Source organism: Rana temporaria, chromosome 13, assembly GCF_905171775.1.
Source record: "Rana temporaria chromosome 13, aRanTem1.1, whole genome shotgun sequence".
NCBI classification, from domain to species: Eukaryota; Metazoa; Chordata; class Amphibia; order Anura; family Ranidae; genus Rana; species Rana temporaria.
The window spans coordinates 51,894,093-51,916,450 of record NC_053501.1 but is presented as its reverse complement, the minus strand read 5'-3'; the positions used below and the strand labels follow the sequence as shown (position 1 = coordinate 51,916,450).

The window sequence follows — 22,358 nt, the reverse complement described above, 5'->3', positions numbered from 1 at the left end:
CAGGCGCCAATAAAGCTGACCGGGATGCTGTAGAGCAGTCTCCCGGCCTGTGGGAAGGTGACATAGGTGTGTGAACAGAATTATAATTCCTTTACCATCCACAGGTTTCTATTCCAGCTTTTCATTAATCGATTTACCTGGAGTTCCATTTCAGTCTGTGTTTGACTCACAAGTGTTAAAGGCAAAGATGATCAGTAATCCATAGCAACCACTCTGGTTTCCTTCACAGGTTAGCAAAATGGGGATTGCAGACTAGCTGCCATGGGTTACTGCACTCAGCACATTGTTCTACCAAGCATTCCCATTCATGTGCATTTAAATAATGGGAGCAAAATCATTTTGTTCACTTTGCATTTCCCTGCAATTGTAGGTCTGTAATAATACAGCATGTACTGTATTTAAATAACATTTTAATTTATGGTTTATAAACCAAAAGATGGCATTGCTCACCATTCTGCAATCTCAGACACAATCTATCTTTTAAATAAAATATCCGAGTACAGAAGGGGCAAATTCTTCAGTGTACATAATAAAACATTGAGACTATGCTGTAAAGACACCCTGAATCTCTTCTCTAGACAGTCGAGTTCTCCGGGTGCCAAAATGTTATGGATCTTCTCCCATTGTAGGGCTTTTCACTCAGAGTTGTGGACTGGCTTCCTCTGAGATGGAGGTATGAGGTGAGGAGGTAGGTCATTGGGCAACTCAAAGCCCTCCAGTTTAATCTTAATAAGATGCTTCGCCAAGGCAAATTCCTCTTCATCCAACATTCCATCCTGATCATTATCAGCCAACTTCCAGATTTTTCCCAGAACGCTATTTGGCAGCTTTGAGCTCACCATCTCTTTCTTGGCATTAATTCCGGAGATCTTGCCATTTATCGGAGAGAGGGTATAGAAGATTTCATCGTAAACCGGTTTATCTCTGGCCACCACCCATTCTTCTTCTCCAGCACCCTCACCAGCTCCTTCTCCATAACCTTGGCCAAAGGGGCCCTCATTGGTACCCTCAAAAGCTCCTCCATGCACCAGCTGTGTTGGCATACTGCTCTCTTCCTCCCGAATCATATTCATCAGAGGAGCTATTTTGTTGGCTAGCATGTTGTCTACAGACTCAATCAGCTTGGGCTTCAGAGCATGAAACTTTGAAAAATCATATAACTCCAGCTGTTGCTGTGGATGATAAAAACAAATGATGGTATTTAGATACTCTTTCCCCAAACATATTTACATTTTTTTTTTTTTTTTTTTTAGATGGATAAAGATACAGTGGCTATAAAAAAAGTCTACACACCCCCACACCAAATATAAATCATTTCAGAACTTTTTCCACCTTTAAAAGAGAAAAGTAAATCCTGATGGGTTTTACTTCCTTTTTGCTCCCTGATAACCCTACAGATTAAAAGCAATGGGAACCTCAGCAGATGTGCTTCTGATGAGCATTAAGAGAGCCCGATACGCCCCTTCCCTGATGAGCACTCAATCGGTACTCGTCACACTGCAAGGCCTCTCCCTTCTCTGCTAGACCCCAGGGGCGGTGCTGGACACAGGCAGGGAGGCGAGTAGGAGATAAACAACGCAATGTTAAAAACATTAACAGTTGAAGTCGCCAGAGCCGGTTCACACTGGGGCGGCACGACCTCGGGGGCGACTCGGCAAGGCGACCTGAAGACGACTTCAGATGCGACTTGCAAAATGACTTCTGTATAGAAGTCAATGCAAGTCGCCCCGAGTCGCCCCCGAAGTCGTACAAGAACCTTTTTCTAAGTCGGAGCGACTTGCGTCGCTCCTATTAGAATGGTTCTATTGACTACAATGGGACGCGACTTGTCAGGCAGCTGAGTCGCCTGAAGAGTCGCCTCAGTGTGAACCGGCTCTTATTAAGCCCCTTTCATTTTTTTTAAAAGCCCCAGGCATTCCTAAAAGAGCCTCAGATTTAACTACGGTTAAAAATATATATATATATATATATATTGTGCGTTAATTAATCGAAATTAGTCGATTAAAAAAAAAAAAACGATTAATCGAACACAAAAATTTTAATCAGTCACAGTATATATATATATATATATATATATATATATATATATATATATATATATATATATATATATATATATATATATAAAGGGCTGTGACTGATTAAAATTTTTGTGTTCGATTAATCGTTTTTTTTTTAATCGATTAATCGACTAATTTCGATTAATTAACGCACATACAGATACAACTACTTTTAGCTGATCTCCTTGCATTGCAACTCTGCATTAGCCACTGGTAAATGTGGTGGGGGCAGATGTGTATATTCTTGCAGTATGGGGGCAGATGTGTATATTACAGCATCTGCCCCCATGCTGTAATATACACATCTGCCCCCATGCTGTAATATACACATCTGCCCCCATGCTGCAATATACACATCTGCCTCCCATACTGCAAGAATACACATCTGCCCCCATGTGTACATTACAGCATGGGGGCAGATGTGTATATTCTTACAGCATGGGGGCAGATGTGTATATTCTTGCAGCATGGGGGCATATGTGTATATTCTTGCAGCATGGGGGCATATGTGTATATTCTTGCAGCATGGGGGCATATGTGTATATTCTTGCAGTATGGGGTCAGATGTGTACATTACAGCATGGGGTCAGATGTGTACATTACAGCATGGGGTCAGATGTGTACATTACAGCATGGGGTCAGATGTGTACATTACAGCATGGGGGCAGATGTGTACATTACAGCATGGGGTCAGATGTGTACATTACAGCATGGGGTCAGATGTGTACATTACAGCATGGGGTCAGATGTGTACATTACAGCATGGGGTCAGATGTGTACATTACAGCATGGGGTCAGATGTGTACATTACAGCATGGGGGCAGCTGTGTACATTACAGCATGGGGGCAGCTGTGTACATTACAGCATGGGGGCAGCTGTGTACATTACAGCATGGGGGCAGCTGTGTACATTACAGCATGGGGGCAGCTGTGTACATTACAGCATGGGGGCAGCTGTGTACATTACAGCATGGGGGCAGCTGTGTACATTACAGCATGGGGGCAGCTGTGTACATTACAGCATGGGGGCAGCTGTGTACATTACAGCATGGGGGCAGCTGTGTACATTACAGCATGGGGGCAGCTGTGTACATTACAGCATGGGGGCAGCTGTGTACATTACAGCATGGGGGCAGCTGTGTACATTACAGCATGGGGGCAGCTGTGTACATTACAGCATGGGGGCAGCTGTGTACATTACAGCATGGGGGCAGCTGTGTACATTACAGCATGGGGGCAGCTGTGTACATTACAGCATGGGGGCAGCTGTGTACATTACAGCATGGGGGCAGCTGTGTACATTACAGCATGGGGGCAGCTGTGTACATTACAGCATGGGGGCAGCTGTGTACATTACAGCATGGGGGCAGATGTGTACATTACAGCATGGGGGCAGATGTGTACATTACAGCATGGGGGCAGATGTGTACATTACAGCATGGGGGCAGATGTGTACATTACAGCATGGGGGCAGATGTGTACATTACAGCATGGGGGCAGATGTGTACATTACAGCATGGGGGCAGATGTGTACATTACAGCATGGGGGCAGATGTGTACATTACAGCATGGGGGCAGATGTGTACATTACAGCATGGGGGCAGATGTGTACATTACAGCATGGGGGCAGATGTGTACATTACAGCATGGGGGCAGATGTGTACATTACAGCATGGGGGCAGATGTGTACATTACAGCATGGGGGCAGATGTGTACATTGCAGCATGGGGGCAGATGTGTACATTGCAGCATGGGGGCAGATGTGTACATTGCAGCATGGGGGCAGATGTGTACATTGCAGCATGGGGGCAGATGTGTACATTACAGCATGGGGGCAGATGTGTACATTGCAGCATGGGGGCAGATGTGTACATTGCAGCATGGGGGCAGATGTGTACATTGCAGCATGGGGGCAGATGTGTACATTGCAGCATGGGGGCAGATGTGTACATTGCAGCATGGGGGCAGATGTGTACATTGCAGCATGGGGGCAGATGTGTACATTGCAGCATGGGGGCAGATGTGTACATTGCAGCATGGGGGCAGATGTGTACATTGCAGCATGGGGGCAGATGTGTACATTGCAGCATGGGGGCAGATGTGTACATTGCAGCATGGGGGCAGATGTGTACATTACAGCATGGGGGCAGATGTGTACATTACAGCATGGGGGCAGATGTGTACATTACAGCATGGGGGCAGATGTGTACATTACAGCATGGGGGCAGATGTGTACATTACAGCATGGGGGCAGATGTGTACATTACAGCATGGGGGCAGATGTGTACATTACAGCATGGGGGCAGATGTGTACATTACAGCATGGGGGCAGATGTGTACATTACAGCATGGGGGCAGATGTGTACATTACAGCATGGGGGCAGATGTGTACATTACAGCATGGGGGCAGATGTGTACATTACAGCATCTGCATCCATGCTGTAATATACACACCTGCCCCCATGCTTTAATATACACATCTCCCTCCCATACTGCAAGAATATACACATCTGCCCCCATGTGTACATTACAGCATGGGGGCAGATGTGTATATTCTTGCAGTATGGGGGCAGATGTGTATATTACAGCATGGGGGCAGATGTGTACATTACAGCATGGGGGCAGATGTGTACATTACAGCATGGGGGCAGATGTGTACATTACAGCATGGGGGCAGATGTGTACATTACAGCATGGGGGCAGATGTGTACATTACAGCATGGGGGCAGATGTGTACATTACAGCATCTGCCCCCATGCTTTAATATACACATCTGCCCCCATACTCCAGGAATATATACATCTGCCCCATAATGTTACCACACACAGATGGTTTTCCTTTCTTACCTGACTATCAGGCAGGCAGACCCATCTGCAGAGTAGCTGATGGACACACGTGCGCAAGGGAAGAAGATACAAGCAGGCGGGCAGGTGATGATGACGTCAGCGCGCCGCGGCTCCGGAGCTAGGCCGAAGCCGCGGCCTTTCCTATGGGCGAGACCGCGGAGCTCACTCCGCGGATCGTCATCGATCAAAATAATTTTAATCGACCAAAGAAATTAACGATTAATCGACCAATTAATCGTTAATTTCCGCAGCCCTAATATATATATATATATATATTAGTGCTGTGCGTTAAACGCGATATTAACGGCGTTAACGCAAACCCATGTTAACGCCGTCAATTTTTTTATCGCGCGATTAACGCTCGGGGTGGACGTGCAGAGTGTGCAGCGGCGCGGCTTACCTTCTCGCTGGATTCACAGGCAAGTTACTCACCTTGTCCCTGGATCCAGCGATGCCACCCCGCTGTGTGATCGAGCGGGTCCTCCTCGCTCGATTCACAGTGTCTGTGTGCCGCCGATCTCCGTTCCCTGCGACGTTACGACGCACGGGAGCGGAGAACGGCGCCAAATTCAAAAAGTAAACAAACACAATACACACAGTATACTGTAATCTTATAGATTACAGTACTGTATGTAAAAAATACACACCCCCCTTGTCCCTAGTGGTCTGCCCAGTGTCCTACATGTACTTTTATAAAATAAAAACGGTTCTTTCTGCCTGCAAACTGTAGATTGTCCAAAAGTGTCCCTTTATGTCAAAAATGGTTTTAGATCAGCTAGAAAACAGCGATCAAAATTTATGACGAATTAATCGTGAGTTAACTATGACATTAATGCGATTAATCGCAATTAAAAATTTTAATCGTTTGACAGCACTAATATATATATATATATATATATATATATATATATATATATATATATATATATATATATATATATATATATATATATATATATATATATATATATATATATATATATATATATTAAATCAGGACAAGTGGATTGTCATGAAGGACAAGTAGATTGGGACGCCGATTTAGTATATTGGACAAGTTTTTTTTATTTTATTTACAAACCTCTGCAGAAATAAGGTACCTACCTGCATTCGCTTGACATCAGGAAAGTCCCCAGGCGAAATCTGATGTTCTCTCTGAATTTGGTGGAAAATGTCAGGCAATGCGCCAATGAGCTCCTTCTTCTTTGCATCTTTTCCAAACATGGCCGGCATTTCTCTCTTTAGGTGACTGATGATATAAGCATGCACCTTTTAAAAGACAAAACAAAAAGCACAAAAAAAGTTAAAAAATATTAAAATAAATGAAACTTCTATCCACAAATAAAAATGTGGGGGCAGGACCTACCATGCTATATACCTGAAGGGGTAAATATACCATGCCACACAGATCCCTTTGGTGCAGAAGTGCGGCTTTCCATATATTTGCAAATGCATGCAACAAAGAGCTGGGTTTTTTTATTTGCTCAAATTGATAAAAACATTAAATTCATTTTTTTTTGTGCCGGTGATCTGACAATATGGTTCCGGCTATCGAGATGGTTCCTGTAAGGACTGCGCAGGCACAATCCTTGCCGACGGAAATCACCGAACCTCCAGGGCGACGTGGAATTTGAGGAAAGTGGCCAGGACTATAAAAAGGGGAAATACTTTCAAATGGCGCTATCCTTTGGGCTGCATACTTGATTCTGAGCATGTGCGTTTTTTTTCCCCCTCGGAAAAGCATACACGACCGTTTTTCGCAACGAGAAAAAGACTGACAGGAAACACGACGAGAAAAAAAAAAGAGAGCTGGTTTCAATTTTTTTGCGGGGAGTTTTTTCGTCGAGAAAACGTCTAGGGCACACGACCGGTTTTCACGACCAGTATAAAAAAAAATTATGTTTTCTCGTTGTGAAAACCAGTCGTGTGTACAAGGCATAAGCCTTTATTGTATTGTCAAAAAGAATGATTGTTTGCATTGCTATTACAACGCTAGGGTTATAAAATGAAAGTGTACGATGTGACCATAGATCTCCTTTAAAATTGTATTCTGTGAATTGCTCTGCCCATGAGCACTTTCATTTGGTATAAGTTGATCTGAATGATTGCAATTTTCACTTTGATTGTTGGATTTGGTACAGATACACACTGAAAGCCTTTTGATGTTGAGAGAGTCTGGGCTTCTGGAGTGTCCCTGCACGTTTAGTAAAAAGGGGCTGCCTCCAAAAAGGAATCAATGTATTCATTAACCTCTTTCCCACCGGGCTTGTTTTTCAGATTCGGTGTTTACGAGACAAAAACAGTTTTTTTTGCTAGAAAATTACTTAAAACCCCCCAAACATTATATATATTTTTTTCTAACACCCTAGAGAATAAAATGGCAGTCATTGCAATACTTTTTGTCACACCGTATTTGCGCAGCGGTCTTAAAAACGCTTTTTTTTTGGGAAAAAAATCACTTTTTTTAATTAAAAAAATAAGACAAGAACAATACATTTTGCCCAATTTTTTTTATATATTGTGAAAGATAATGTTACGCTGAGTAAAATGATACCCAACATGTCACGCTTAAAAATTGCACCCGCTCGTGGCATGACGTCAAACTTTTACCCTTAAAAATCTCGATAGGCGACGCTTAAAAAAATTCTACAGGTTGCATTTTTTGAGTTACAGAGCAGGCTAGAATTATTGCTCTCGCTCTAACGATCGCGGCGATACCTCACTTGTGTGGTTTGAACACCGTTTTCATATGCGGGCGCTACTCGCGTATGCGTTCGCTTCTGTGCGTTCGCTCGACGGGGCGCTTTAAAAAAAAATTTTTTGGGGTTTTCTTATTTATTTTTATTTAGTTAATATTTTTTTACACTGAAATAAAAAAAAAATGTGATCCCTTTTATTCCTATTATAAGGAATGTAAACATCCCTTGTAATAGAAAAAAAGCATGACAGGTCCTCTTAAATATGAGATCTGGGGTCAAAAAGACCTCAGATCTCATATTTAGACTTAAATGGAAAAAAAAAAAAGAAAAAATTGAAACTGTCATTTTTTCAAATGACAAAAAAAAAAAATTTCTCTTTTAAGACGCTGGGCGGGACTGACGTTTTGACGTCACTTCCGCCCAGCAGAGCTATGGGGACGGGTGAAGGACATTTTTCCTTCACTCGCAATCCTTCACTGCCGAACAGTCCCGATCGCTTCCGCCGCTACCGACGGCTACGGTAAGCAGCTGAGGGCGCAGGAGAGCGGCGGGAGGGGCCCTCTCCCGCCACCGATAACGGTGATCTCGCAACGAATCCGCAGCGGAGACCGCCGTTATCGTGTACACCACCGCCCACTGAAGAGATGGATATCTCGGTTGTGGCAGCAGCTGCTGCCGTTACCGAGATATCCATCTTTAAAAAGGACGTCTTTTGGACATGGGGCGGTGGTCAAGAGGTTAATATATATATTCCAAGATGGGAGACCTGTTAGGGGGAATAGTAAGGGACCACATTTTGCACAGGTTCCTTAGTGTGGCTATATGTGTGTTTGCAAAAGTGACTGAAGTAGACCTGTCATTGGCTACAGCAGAATAAAGTGAAGGTTCTGGAGTTGCCATCTCAGTCTCCTGAACCTTCATTGAGCCACTCTGGGGAGATCTCAAAAAGTGCTATTTATGCAAGACAGCTTAATATTTTCCAGGAACTGGAGGCTTTTTGGCAAGAGGAATGGGCAAGCTAACGAATCTGAGAAAATAAAGCTTACCATCTGAAGATAAAGAGAAGAAGAAAAAGAGAAGCAAAAGAGCCTCATCCACAAAATACCTCACTGTAATTGATGTTAAAAGGGGTCAATACAAGGTATTAAGAACTGGGGTATGTAAACTTTTGATCAGGGACATTCGGATAGTTTGTTGTCATTATGATAAAAAAAAAAAAAAAAAGTTGATTGATAATAAATGGCTTTAGCCAAACACTAACCATGAGTGAAAGAAAAGTTTGTGTTCTGCCAGGGTGTGTAAACTTATGAGCACAACAACTGTACGCTTCTGGTCTCTTACTAGGGAATTACTAAACACATAACCAAAGCATAACTCGTTTTAAAATAGTAGTTGGTCGTACGGTGCGATCCATGGCCATTCAGTTTGCATGGAGACGTAGCCGACCTAGGCTGAAGCATAAACTCCTTTGTTGCCCAGTGTTGAGTGGGGGAGCAGGTCTCCCAGATTTCGAACACTATCATGCATCGGCGGTACTCTCCCGGATTCTGGAGTGGTTCCCTCACCCGCTGGGTAAGGTGGCAGTGCGTGTGGAACAAGATATGTCCTCGACGGACCTGAGAGCCCTTCTTTGGGGCCATGCCTCGTCCCACCGAGCCTTGGTGGGGATATCCCCCCTAACTAGGGATGCCCTGACGTTATGGTACCGCAGGAGGGAAACATACGCCCTTTCCACGGACCCTAGCCCATTGACTCCTATTTTCGATAACCCAGACCTACCGGAGGGTGGAGGCCTCCACTCCCTGGCTGGTCACCTAAGGCAAGACTTGCCCACTGCACGAAGCTTCGTTAACCCCGCCACAGGTTCCCTCATGTCGACCCTGACGTCAGCTTCCCCGAGAACGACTTGGCTCACCCAACTACACCTGACGGCCTATTGCAAGACACTTCACAGGTCCGGACAAGCCCACAGACCACTGACAGAATTTGAACAACTTTGCTCCCTTTCCTCCCCTCAGAGACACACCCTCTCTTTGATCTACAAATTGGTGCTAGGTCACACACATAGCGCTCCGCCCACATTCACGTTGGCTTGGTCAGAGGAGCTGGGGAGAGACATTAGTGAGGCAGAGTGGCGTAAGGCCTTCTTTTTCACGCATAAGTCATCCATATCGAGTTATGCGCAGGAAAAAAATTACAAAGTACTTTCACGATGGTACCGGGTCCCGACCACCCTCAGGATCATGTTTCCCTCGACCCCGGACTCGTGCTGGAGATGCACTGCAGCCAAAGGTACGTATAGCCACATTTGGTGGGAATGCGATAGGATACGTCCGTTTTGGGCCCAAATTTTCTCAATCTACTCGGACCTTTATGGCAAACCGCTTGCTCCCTCCCCGTTTATAGCCCTTCTCTCCATTTTACCGGGTGCCATCAAGTTCCAGAAGAATTCCCTCCTGAGGTTTTGTTTGAGCGCTGGGAGGCAGCTGATTTCTAGGCACTGGAGGTCGTCCTCCTCCCCCTCCATCATAGAATGGATAAACGAAATGAATGGTATCATGCTTATGGAGGAAATGCAGGCCAGGTCTCTGGATAGGTATGCTAAATTTTCTTTTACTTGGAGTGTTTGGAGACAATACTCCACTTCGAATAAACTCAAAGACAGGGTTACCCCTGCAGGGTCCACCTGAGGACCAAGGGCTAGCCAGGGAAACAACGCTGGGGACTCCCTTCCAATTTAGTTAATAGGTTTTACACTCTTCCCTGGACATTTACCAGGAGAGTTGGTCAGGGACATATTGTCGCACTCCTGCTGGAGGCCGAGCACATCGCTTCCCATACCCCTTCCCCATCTCCCCTTCCTTTTCTCTTTACTTCTCTCCTTGTTTCCTTTCTATTGTTTCTTTTTCTGGCTGACTCGTCAGCTACTTCATGGTGACACCTTCGCACAATCCTACCGATGCACACGGTCATTTACTTGTACTCTAGCATTTTCGCATTGTTCGAGTTTTGTATCATGGTATTTGGCAGTTCTGGCTACTTCACCACATTGGTCGATTTGACCCTTCCCACCCCCCTGGGCCTGGACGCAGATGGATCCCATGGGGGCGCCCAGGCCGGAGGGGGGTCTTAATAGACCAGGGCCATACCCTATAAGTAGTGAAATTTGCGATTCATGTATTTTACTGCAATGACTGCCTGTTTTGTTTTATGCCTCATGTAATAAGGATTAAATATGTTGCACGTTTTATGTTTTCGGACCTGAGCCGCCCTATGTCGGGCCCTCGGCCGCACCATGTTCTATTTCTTTTTATACTGTCTAAAAATCTCAATAAATCTTTATTGAACCTTAAAATAGTAGTTGGGAGTAAAGAAAATGTGCAAAAAAAAAAAAAAAAAAAAATCGGTCATCGCTTGCCAACCCTGGATGCATGCTGAAAGGACAGATACAGATACAGTACATCCAGTCCTTGCGATGTGTTCTTCAAAATAACCACATGGTGGCGCTCCAACAGCAAGAAAGACTTTGCTGGAGAACAGAGTACAAGTAGAAATCTCTGAAAAAATAAGGAGGACTTCAGAGCAAATACAATTTTTGCATGAATGCCTCCCCATGTGTAAAAGTATAATTGCAAGGATTACTGAGCAATTGTATCCAGTTCTTATATATTTAAAATAACATAGGAAAAAAAAATCCCTTTGGTTCGAGTCAGCCCTTTAGAATTGGCTAGCTTAAAGCGGAGGTTCACCCTAAAACATTTTTCTAACATTACATTGTGGGTTTGTATAGCTATTTTTGTGTGTTTATTTTATTGCTGTCTGGGCTGCAGTCTTGTGAACCGTGTATTGACCTTATAAGTGGCCAGTTAAAGGAAACAAATACTAAAAGCTGCCATTCGGAACCTTCTCAATTCAATGTGTCCTACCATTTCTGCCTTTAACCAAGTTTTTTTTGCCTAAAATTAATGTCTGCAAGGTAGACAGACAGAATAGTGTAATGATTCTGTTAAAAAACGAGTAAATACCTATTTAAATTCCTTCATCTATATCACCTCCGGCGTTCTAGTTTCTGTTCTCTCATTCACTTCCTGGTTTGCGGCGCTCGTTCATGTAAGAACTACATTTCCCAGTATGCATTGCGGCACGCCCAGTAATTCACATCTCCTTGAAGTCTAACACGTAGAGAGCATCCTGCCACACAGATGTAGTTCCCAGGAGGGGGTGAGCATGTTACGGACCACCGCAGTAAAGCCTCCCTTCACGGTGGTCAGTAACAATCAGACAAGCAGGAAGTGAACAGAACAGAGAAGAAATAGAGCAACTTCTGAGCAAAAACGAACAATGAGGAAGTGAAAAAAGGAATGTCTGCAGGTAAAAGGATGCTTATTATGAAAAAAAAAATAAAAAAAAAATTCCTTTACAACCCCTTTAAAAAAGGACCTTGCCTGTTTTTAAGAATCTGTGTTTACACGTTATTAAAAACTATTTTTTTTGCTAGAAAATTACTTAGAAAAAAAAATGTATAATGTTTGGGAGTTCTAACACGCTAGAGAATAAAATGGCGGTCATTGCAATACCTTTTTGTCACACGGTATTTGCGCACCTGTTTTACAAGTGCGTTTATTTGGAAAAAATAATATAAGACAACAATGAAGTTAGCCCAATTTTTTTTTTATATTGTGAAAGATAATGTTACGCCAAGTAAATTGATACCCAACATGTCACACTTCGAAATTGCGCCCGCTCGTGGAATAGCGTCAAACTTTTACCCTTAAAAATCAGCATAGGCGACATTTAAAAAAATTTCTACAGGTTGAATGTTTTGAGTTAGAGGAGATCTAGGGCTAGAATTATTGCTCTCGCTCTAACGATCGTGTGTGGTGTGGTGATCATGTGTGGTTTTAACACGGTTTTCATATGTGGGCGAGACTTGTGTATGCGTTCTCTTCTGCGTGCGAGCTTGTCGGGGGAAAAAAATATATAAAAATTCTTATTTACTTTACTTGATTTTATTTTATTTATTTTTATACAGTTTTAAAAAAATAAATAAAAATTTGGATCACTTTTATTCCTATTCCCTTATGATAGGAAAAAGCATGACTGGTCCTCTTAAATATGAGATCTGGGGTCAAAAAGACCTCAGATCTCATATTTGGGCTAAAAAGCAATAAAAAAAAAAAATAAAAAAAAATTGGCATTTGAAAAAAAAATGACAAAAATAAAATTCTCTCTTTAAGACGTATGGGCGGAAGTGAAATTTTGACGTCACTTATGCCCTGCTATGTTATGGAGACGGGTGGGGGCCATCTTGCCCTCACTCGTATCCATGACAAGCCGCGGACAGGACCCAATCCGGGAGAGCGGCCCCTCTTCTGCTGGCGATAACGGTGATCTTGCGGCAAATCCGCCACGGAGACCACCATTATCGTTCAAAGGACCGGCGTCTGAAGAGATGGATATCTCGTTGTGGCAGCAGCTGCTGCTGTTACTGAGATATACCTCTTTAAAAAGAGGACGTATATAGTCGTGCTCAGGTCCATAGTGATTGTAAAAAAGGTCATTCCCCCCCCCCCCCCAAACAAACATATCTATAATTGCACAGAACGGCCACAAACCTCTTCTCGTGTCCACTGCTGGCGCTCCTGGCCCCTCCCCTCTGTCCAGTGCCCCCACAGAAAGCCCCTTCCCATGGGGGCACTTGTATGTGCTCGCACCCGAGCCCCACTGCTGCGTCCATTGACACAGACACAGAGATGCTATGTCGCCCCCTTTTCAATGGCTCCCGGTGCCCCCAGCAAAGCCAGCGAGACCCGAAAGTGAGGGGAGAGAAGAGCTACAGACATGCATGGCACTGGATCGAATGAGAAGGGATGCCGACACCTAAACATTTTTTAACTTAATGTAAGGAATGCATGAAAGTAAAAAATATTTAGGCTTTACGACCATTTTAATACATTCTAGTAGGCATCCCTTTAAGCTAGAACTCCTTGTCTACAAGCTTGTTCAGGCTCCAAGACTCAGAAAGCAATGAAGTCATTGGATTAGCAGGACGGCCAGACAGCCATTGTTTTCTGACGGAGGTTTAGCCACCATATCTCCTGCAGCACAGGTTTCCTTTGCCAGCAGAAAAGCCGCATTCAAATGTCTCATGACTGGAAGAGATATGAAGAGAAATTTTTCACATTCTGTTGAAAGAACACTGATGCTAAAAGTTCATAGCGGAGGATTATAATGTGCTCCGATCGAAAATGACAAGTGACGGCATGAAAGGTATTCCTGATAGGAACACAGATGTGACTGCATGCCATAAATATTGTTTCTCCAGCACTTTGAAAACAAAGAGGCCACAGTCCTAATCATAGACACTTCTCTGCTTATCAGTCGCCTTAACATGCATTGTGAGGGCCAAATCACAGCAGCCACATTTTGAAGTGAAGCCACATTGCATGAACAGTTTAAAGTGGTTGTAAAAGGGAAAAATATATTTGAAAGAAATAACACCACATGTCATACTTGCCTGCTCTGGGCAATTGTTTTGCACAGAACAGCCCCTAGCCTCCTTTCCTGGGGTCCCCCACTGGCACTCCTAGCTCCTCCCTCCTGCCAAGTGTCCCCATAGAAAGATGCTTACTATGGGGGCATTCATGCAGGTTCACTCCTGAGCCAACTCAGCAGGAGTCAAAGACTTTCTACCTTAACCACCAGAAGATTTACCACGGCCCCCTGCCCATGGCCAATTTTTGCGATATGGTACGGTGTTATTTTAACTGACAATTGCGCAGACATGCGACGCTGTAACCAAAAAAAAAAAAAAACATGTCTGTCTTTTTTCCCCCCCTTCTCATAAATGGAGATCTTTTTTGGTGGCATTTGATCACCTCTGTTTTTTTTTTTTTTTTTTTGTGCGCTATAAAACAAAATAAAAACTGACCGACTGATTTTTTGCTTTCTGCTATAAAACAGCCAAGTAAAAAAAAATATTATATAAAAACATTTCTTCATCAATTTAGGCAAATTGGTATTCTGCTCAAAATTTTTGTTAAAAAAAACCCCAATAAGCATATATACTGATTGGTTTGCACAATTTTTTTTTTTTTTACTAGTAATGGCAGCGATCAACCACTTATAGCGGGGCTGCAATACTGTGGCCGACAAAATTGGACACTTTTTGGGAACCAGTGACACCAATACAGTGATCAGTACTAAAAATATGCACCATCACTGTACCAATGACACTGAGAAGGGGCCAACATTAGGGCCCGATTCGTCCCTAAAACACATCGGACCCCTGCTGTGAGCAGCGCCCGATTTAAAGGGTTAGTAAAGGAATTTTTTTTTTTTTTTTTGCTTTAAAAATAACAAACATGTTATACTTACCATCCACTGTGCAGTTCGTTTTGCACAGAGTGGCCCCAATCCACGTCTCCTGGGGTACTTCAGCGGCTGTCTTTGTCCTCTCCGCAATTACTAACCACAGTCATGTGAGAGCTCACATGGTGGTGAGTAATTGTGGGCGCGCTCCCATGATACAGCGAGCGGCCATAGCCGCTCCTTGTATCACTCGGCCCCGCCACTCGGCGCGCCGCGTCACTGGATGTGATTGACAGCAGCGCCTGCCAATGGCTGCGCTGCTCTCAATCCATCTGCTCTAGCCAATCAGCGGCCAGGCTGAGCAACCGAAAAGGATCTCGGGACCGCGTGGGACTTTCGAGGGGTCAGGCAAGTATAGCGGGGGCTCGGGGGGGCGGCAGCATCCGATGTTTTTTCACCTTAATGCATAGATTGCATTAAGGTGAACATTTTTATTTCTTTACAACTCCTTTAAGTGTGAGCCCAGCCTTAAAATCTAATGTTTTCTACAGGGTTCATGCCAACTACCATGCCATGTTGAATGTCCTTGAGAAAGCTGTGCCATGCTCTACTGGTCCCATTAAAGTCTACTGAATGCAGTGCATGACAAGACTTATAGCAACCATGCTTGTTTCAATGTGACGGACACCTAAAAAGTGCAATATAATACAAATCGCCATGAACACTTTTGGTCAAATTATGTTAAAAGTTAAAAACAACCTCTACAGAAGAAAAAAAATGTATTACAAAAAAAATAACCATTTTTTTTACCTAGTATAGACAAAGCAAAAGTTCACTTTAAAAGAATGAATGGAGCCTTCTAAAAGGAAAGTAATCGTGCGCACTAATGCAGATGTAATTATGAGAACACAGGATACAGCGCCGACTACTTCAGGGTGGAAAATACAAGGCGTTTCCTTCTGGAAAGACTCTTAAAATGATATACAATCCAAACAGGTTATTCAGGTTTTCAAGGTCAGACATGAGTTTTAAAACAGGAAACAGCAACGATCAATGTTATGTATGAACTGGTACCCTGCCTAGCAATCTTACAAGAGGGTTCATGGAATTTATTTTATGAATGATGTCTAATAGTACTGCTCCTGACCTGCTTTAAGGACAGGAACTAGTGATGTATATCAGGTTTCCAGATTTCATACTAATCATACCAGTCGCTATTGTTACTAGTCAAAATAAACTGTATAGCTAAATACTTCGACTTCTTGCCGTGTTATTTTTGGCAATGCAGAAGTTTCTGGAATGAACAATGCATTTTTGTGAAGCCATTATTATTATTAGAGAATACATTTGGGTCAATAGAATACAAAAAAATAAATAAAACATGTACACTGCTGCCGAGGACGCACATTAGCTTCAAGCATTCCTCGGGACTCACTGAGATTGACGATATGTAGGACCCACTGATTGGCTGTTAGCCTACAAGGCCTCATCTAGAAGGACAGATTGTGCTTTTCTCCTAACCAATCCAAATCCCCCTTACGGAATAGCAACACTATAGGAAAAGCTGATTGGTTGGTAGAAGGAAAACGTGTCCATTTGTCATTCACATATTTCCTACATGAGGCTTGGTAAATGTAAAATACTTAAAGTGTTACTAAACCCAGGACCCTGCATTGACTATATCTGGTCTCTCACAGTACACAGAATTTTTTTTTAAAGCGTCAGTAAAGGAAAACATTTTTTTTGCTGAAATGACTGTTTACAGGGTATAGAGACATAAAAGTTAACTGATTCCTTTTAAAAATGATTAAAAGTAGATAAAAAAATCAATCATATAATGTGCCTCTAGTTCCACTTTCACTTTTAAATTGGTTTCATATTTCTGTGAACTAGAGAGACACAGAACAAAAACAAACAAATCCAGGGCAGTGTTTTGTTTTTAAAATGAATCTGATTGGTTCTGGGAAGTTTTAGACACACAGTAATGACAGCTTAGACCACCGTGAAAAGCTCCCAGTACTGTGGTTATAAGGAGCCAGACAAGCAGGAAGTGTGGAGATCACAGCAGAATTACAGCAACTTCAAAGCAAAAACGAACAATGAGGACATGAAACCAGGCCTGCAGTAAGGTAAAGGAAGCTATTTAGATAAAAAAAAATTCCTTTAGTGACCCTTTAAACTGCCAAATACCTTTCCTGATTAGCAGTTAGAGCAGTCTTGAGACTTCTATCAGTGTCTGTTAAAGCTTGTAGGAGGAGTTTTCATTCTCTTCTGACTGTCTGAGGCTGCAGGACCCCTGACCCTCTGTCTGGACAGTGCCAAATGGCCCTCTGCTGATCACATACACCCTCCCAACAAAAACCTCTCTAGCAATACACACTAAACTGGGCATGTGCAGAGTGACTCCAAAGGCTCTGTTCTATCAGCATATAGATTGGGGACAGTGGCATATGTCAGGCTTTAAATCCAAATGCGTTTGTGCTGGTTAGGGCTGGCTAGCTTGTAACCGCAATATATAAAACATTAGAACACCATCTGTAGGCTTTATGCCTTACCAGAGGTCCTGCAAATGGTTTTGACGCCCATCCAAAGTGCTTACAATAATAAACCCCAGTCATTTGTATATGGTCATTATGGATCTAAAGACACCTGAAATTATATATATATATTTCTGCAAAACTAAACATACAAAATTCATACCTTAGCAAGACGAGCTCTCTTAATTAGGTCGTTAAGTTTTCGAAGAGCAGCATTTTTCGGCAGGCTCTGGATATCCCGGAAGAGATCCTGGGCTTCCATTTCAAAGAGTTTCCTGTTCTCAGTATTCTGCAGAGGTTTTGCCCAGAATGAGCCAATGTAAACACGGACTACTTCTGGGGTGTTAATAACCTTTCCCAATGACCACATGAGGGCGCCATAGACTCTCATCAGCTGCTGGGTATCCACTTGATCAGCCTTGTTGAGGACCACACGAATTTTGTCATCTTGACCCCGAAAGGCTTTAATTGCTTCTGAGAACTCATCGGATATATCCAGTTTATGGGCATCAAAGAGAAGAATAATCCGGTCAACCCGTTCTGCAAACCATTGCAAGACTTGGCAGAAGTCATAACCTACGGTAAAAATATATATTAGTAATGAGACATTTTTCATTTCAGACCAGAAGACTGTCACATCCCTGTTTTGCAAAGCAAGAAAACTTACAGTACCACATTGGTAGGGCCCAGGTACTCTTACGCAGTGCTCTGGGAATCGGAGGGCCCAGAGCAAGAGTTGAGATGGTAAGAATGGTAGCAGAGTGGAAATAATGCAATCTTGCCATCATGCCACATTTGGGATCATTCTTTACCTGTGCCCATGAGTTCAAGTGCATAATAAGCAGACTTTTTAAATGTATTTATTTTTTAAAGTAGAAAGAACCAGATGGAAGTACACCATGTGATACAAGCTGGCAAATAAGAAACCAAAGCATAGGATATGAGCGATCGAGCAATCACTTGGGTGCCTCATTGCAACATTGAGTCCAAGCAATCCGGAAGCTTAAGACCGAAGCAGGATGGTCTTTGGCTGGTGTAGGATAGCTTTGGTGAAGGGGGAAGCAATGGTCTCAACCATTCTTGATTAAAACATGCTACAAGTTTGTTAATGGGTATGCACTGTCTTAGGGGACAATAGTTTTTAGAAGTATATGTACGAAACAAAGCACGGTGTAAACCAAGTGATATAGAAATACCCTTAATAAATAAATGACAGTCTACCTCACCAAACTTCCTCCAGCATTCATTGGGAAGATTGGTTTGAGCTTCTGGAATGATTTGTACCACCTTCAAAAGAGTTTCGAAAAACCCCAAAGGTTTACAACCCCTTTAATGTATCGTGCCATTTTTCAATGAAGACCAATTTAAAAAAAGGGAAGCAGTGTAAGCTACTTTGCTGCAATTATCACACATAGGGCAGTCTATTAAAACTAATGGGCTGCCAAATTTCTGTAGCACGACAATGCACAAAAAAAAAAAATGCACATTTGTGCAACACAGTACACGATCCTGGTCAGGCAGCAGGATATAAAGCTCAAACCTGCAATACAGCCGAGAGGAAAACTTGGATAAAGTTTTAATAAAATTAGCAAAATTGGAAACTTTAGCAGGTCGGCTGAACATTTTGAACTGTAGAAGAGGCAGCTTATATCTAATCAGAGTAGAGCTATAGGCAATACTTTCTCCCCCCCCCCCCCCACCCCCAACATAGCAGCCAAACAGCTATTGCCATCACCTATTTCTACCTAGCAGAGGTTTTCTTTTTTTAGCATGGCATACATGAGGTCAAAGCACTGGGAATTTTTCCTAGCCAAAGAAAACACAAAAATATTTGTCCTTGCTCTTGTTTGTCCTACTATAGAATATGTGTTATCTTATTGAGATTTTCCGTTGGTTTGTGAATCACCTTCAGATGGACCTACATACTTGGCTATCGGTTTTAAAATAATATCAGATAGATTTGTTGAAATAATGTCTAATGTCACTGGGCGTTTCATAAACTTCCCTTTCCTTTCACTTGACAACCAAAAAAAAAAAAAACCTTATCTTTGGAAAACACATGACAGCCAAGCAAAAGCAATTCCGATTATCAACAAAACAACCCACAGAAATACACTAGATGTAACCGGACATGTATACGATATGAACTGTGTGTGTGTGAGAGAGAGAGAGCGCGAGCGAGCATCAAGCAGCAGCGCAAACCCTCCAAGAAGGATCCTCCCACCCTGCACCGCAAAAGAAATAAGACCTGGGAGCAAGCGTGTCATGCCATCGTGAATTTAACCACTTAACCCCCGGACCATATTGCTGTCAAAGACCAGAGTACTTTTTGCGACTCGGCACTGCGTCGCTTTAACTGACAATTGCGTGTCGTGTGACGTGGCTCCCAAACAAAATTGGCGTCCTTTTTTTCCCACAAATACAGCTTTCTTTTGGTGGTATTTGATCACCTCTGCGGTTTTTAGTTTTTGCACTATAAACAAAAATAGAGCGACAATTTTGAAAAAAAAATGAATATTTTTTACTTTTTGCTATAATAAATATCCCCCAAAAATATATAAAAAAATAAAAAACACAATTTTTTTCCTCAGTTTAGGCCGATACGTATTCTTCTACATATTTTTCGTTAAAAAAAAAAAAAAATCGCAATAAGCGTTTATTGATTGGTTTGCGCAAAAGTTATCGCGTTTACAAAATAGGGGGTATTTTTATTAATTTTTTTTTTTACTAGTAATGGCTGCGATCAGCGTTTTTTTTTCGGTACTGCGACATTCTGGCGGACACTTTTTACACATTTTTGGGACCATTGGCATTTTTATAGCGATCAGTGCGATAAAAATGCATGGATTACTATAAAAATGCCACCGGCAGTGAAGGGGTTAAGTATGTTCCCTGGATGTGTTCTTACTGTGGGGGGGTGGCCTCACTAGGGGAAATCACTGATCTTCTGTTCATACATTGTACAGAGGATTAGCATTTCCCCCCCTGACAGGACCGGGAGCTGTGTGTTTACACACACAGCTCCCGGTCCCCGCTCTGTAACGAGCAATCGCGTGTGACCGGCGTCGATCGCGCCCGCCGGGCACGCGCACGGGAGTCGTCCCTAGTTGCACGCGCGCCCCTAGTTGCCTGCGAGAGAGCCGACGTAGAGCTACGGGCTCTCGCACAGGAGAGCCAACCTGCCGCCGTAGAATGATGGCGGCAGGTCAGCAAGTAGTTAAGCAATTTAAGCTGAATGTAGCACATTCAGGTTTTCTTATTTATTTTTTATTTAACCACTTGCAGTAAGCAAGTGGTTAATACAGCTTGTCTGAGCTTCTGAAAGCAGGGGGCTGGGAGCTGGTTACACGCCGTGAGGAAAACCGAGGGCTGATTGGAGGTAAGGGACACACCCCCCTTTCAACACAGGAACAAAGCTAAGTTTGTCAGTCAGAGGCTGTGTGCTGGAGCTTCTTCCCCTGTCACCTTTTTACCACTTGGTGTCAGGAAAATGTGTCAGAAGTGACTCATGCCGATAGCAGAGGAACAAAGCAGCAGACAGAAATTACACTTTGTTCTCTGGAATGAGACAAGTACACACTATAGAGGGATATTGCTTGGTTCACATATCATGTCTGAGGTTTGGACCTACTTTAAAGCTATAAAATGAGATTAATAAATGGTTTTATTCCCCAAAGCCTAGATCACATGATCTCTTCTGAAGGAAAGAAGCAGCCAAACTTAGGCTAGTCATGCACACTAATATTTCTTATTCAGCCCCGAGGGCTGAACTAGTAAAAATCATTTGACTTCACCTTCCAACACTAAACATGGGAGGAGTAGCAGCTGTTGTATTCAGACCTGTGGCCATCTAAAAATCCAAACAGTCATTGCATCCGATTCAATGCAGTCCCTGTTCCTCCGACAATTTTACACTTGGTTCCTTTCGTTTTCAATCCTTTGGGGCCACTCACAGCCGATTCAGGAGGAATTGGCTGAAATTAAAGTCGTGTATGGCCAGCAATACTCCCAATCCTCACATTCAGTAGAGAAATTATGACCGCATGCCTTGGATTTTGGTTATGTGAAGAGAACCAAGGAGCGCCTAAAGCAGCATTTTAATCAAGGAAAGCCATTTCACCCCCGTCTATTACCATGTACCTATGCAAGCAACACTTAAAATTACTTGAAGCTAATGCGTGTATGCATGTTTAAAAGAAGGAATCAGCCTTTTCGGTCACTGGACCCGACAAACCTGACCAATTTAATGTTTGCTATATTTTTCCTGAATTTCCTTAAAGTGGAGGTCCCCCTAAAAAAAAAAATTCTAACAATACATTCAGAAGACACTGATTACACTGCGGGTAAGCTGGGGTTTTTTTTTTTTTTTGTTTTTTTTTCGTACATACCTCGTTATCGCCGTTTCATCCCTTGGCTTCCAGGTATGATTCTTGCTGGACTGGGCATTCCTAGTTGATCGACGTTCCTCCGACCGGCGCATACTGCGCGTCACTACTTTCCGACAGAAGCCGAACGTCATTGCGCAGGCGCCGTATAGAGTCGGCTCTATACGGCGCCTGCGCAGCGACGTTCGGCTTCTTTCGGAAAGTTGTGACGTCAAGTATGCGTCGGTCGGAGGAACGTCAATCAACTAGGAACGCCCAGACCCGCAAGAATCATACCCGGAAGCCAAGGGATGAAACGGCGATAACGAGGTATGTACGAAAAAAAAAAAAAAAACACACAGCATACCCACAGTGTAATCAGTCTTCTGAATGTATTAGAATTTTTTTTTTTTTTTTAGGGGGAACCTCCACTTTAAGTTCTTGTCTCATGTTTCCCCCCCCCCCCTTGTTTTTTTTGCACTACGGCAGCCTTGGTGCTTTGATGGGGCCCTTGCCTGGAGGGCTTTGGCGGCTCTGCCCC

The 22,358-nt window shown here is 43.0% G+C and overlaps 1 protein-coding gene across 1 annotated transcript in view; it reads right to left on the bottom strand.

The window, feature by feature from the left end:
- Positions 1–621: 621 nt before the first annotated feature.
- The window catches only part of EHD4 (EH domain containing 4), a 67,517-nt gene continuing 45,780 nt past the window's right edge, over positions 622–22,358 (bottom strand). Inside the window, exons 4-6 of the mRNA XM_040333056.1 lie at positions 17,617–18,029; positions 6,011–6,175; positions 622–1,172 (exon numbers count right to left, since the gene is read on the bottom strand). Of these exons, the coding sequence (XP_040188990.1) occupies positions 636–1,172; positions 6,011–6,175; positions 17,617–18,029 (1,115 nt within the window). The 3' untranslated portion in view covers positions 622–635. The remainder of the gene's footprint in view (positions 1,173–6,010; positions 6,176–17,616; positions 18,030–22,358) is intronic.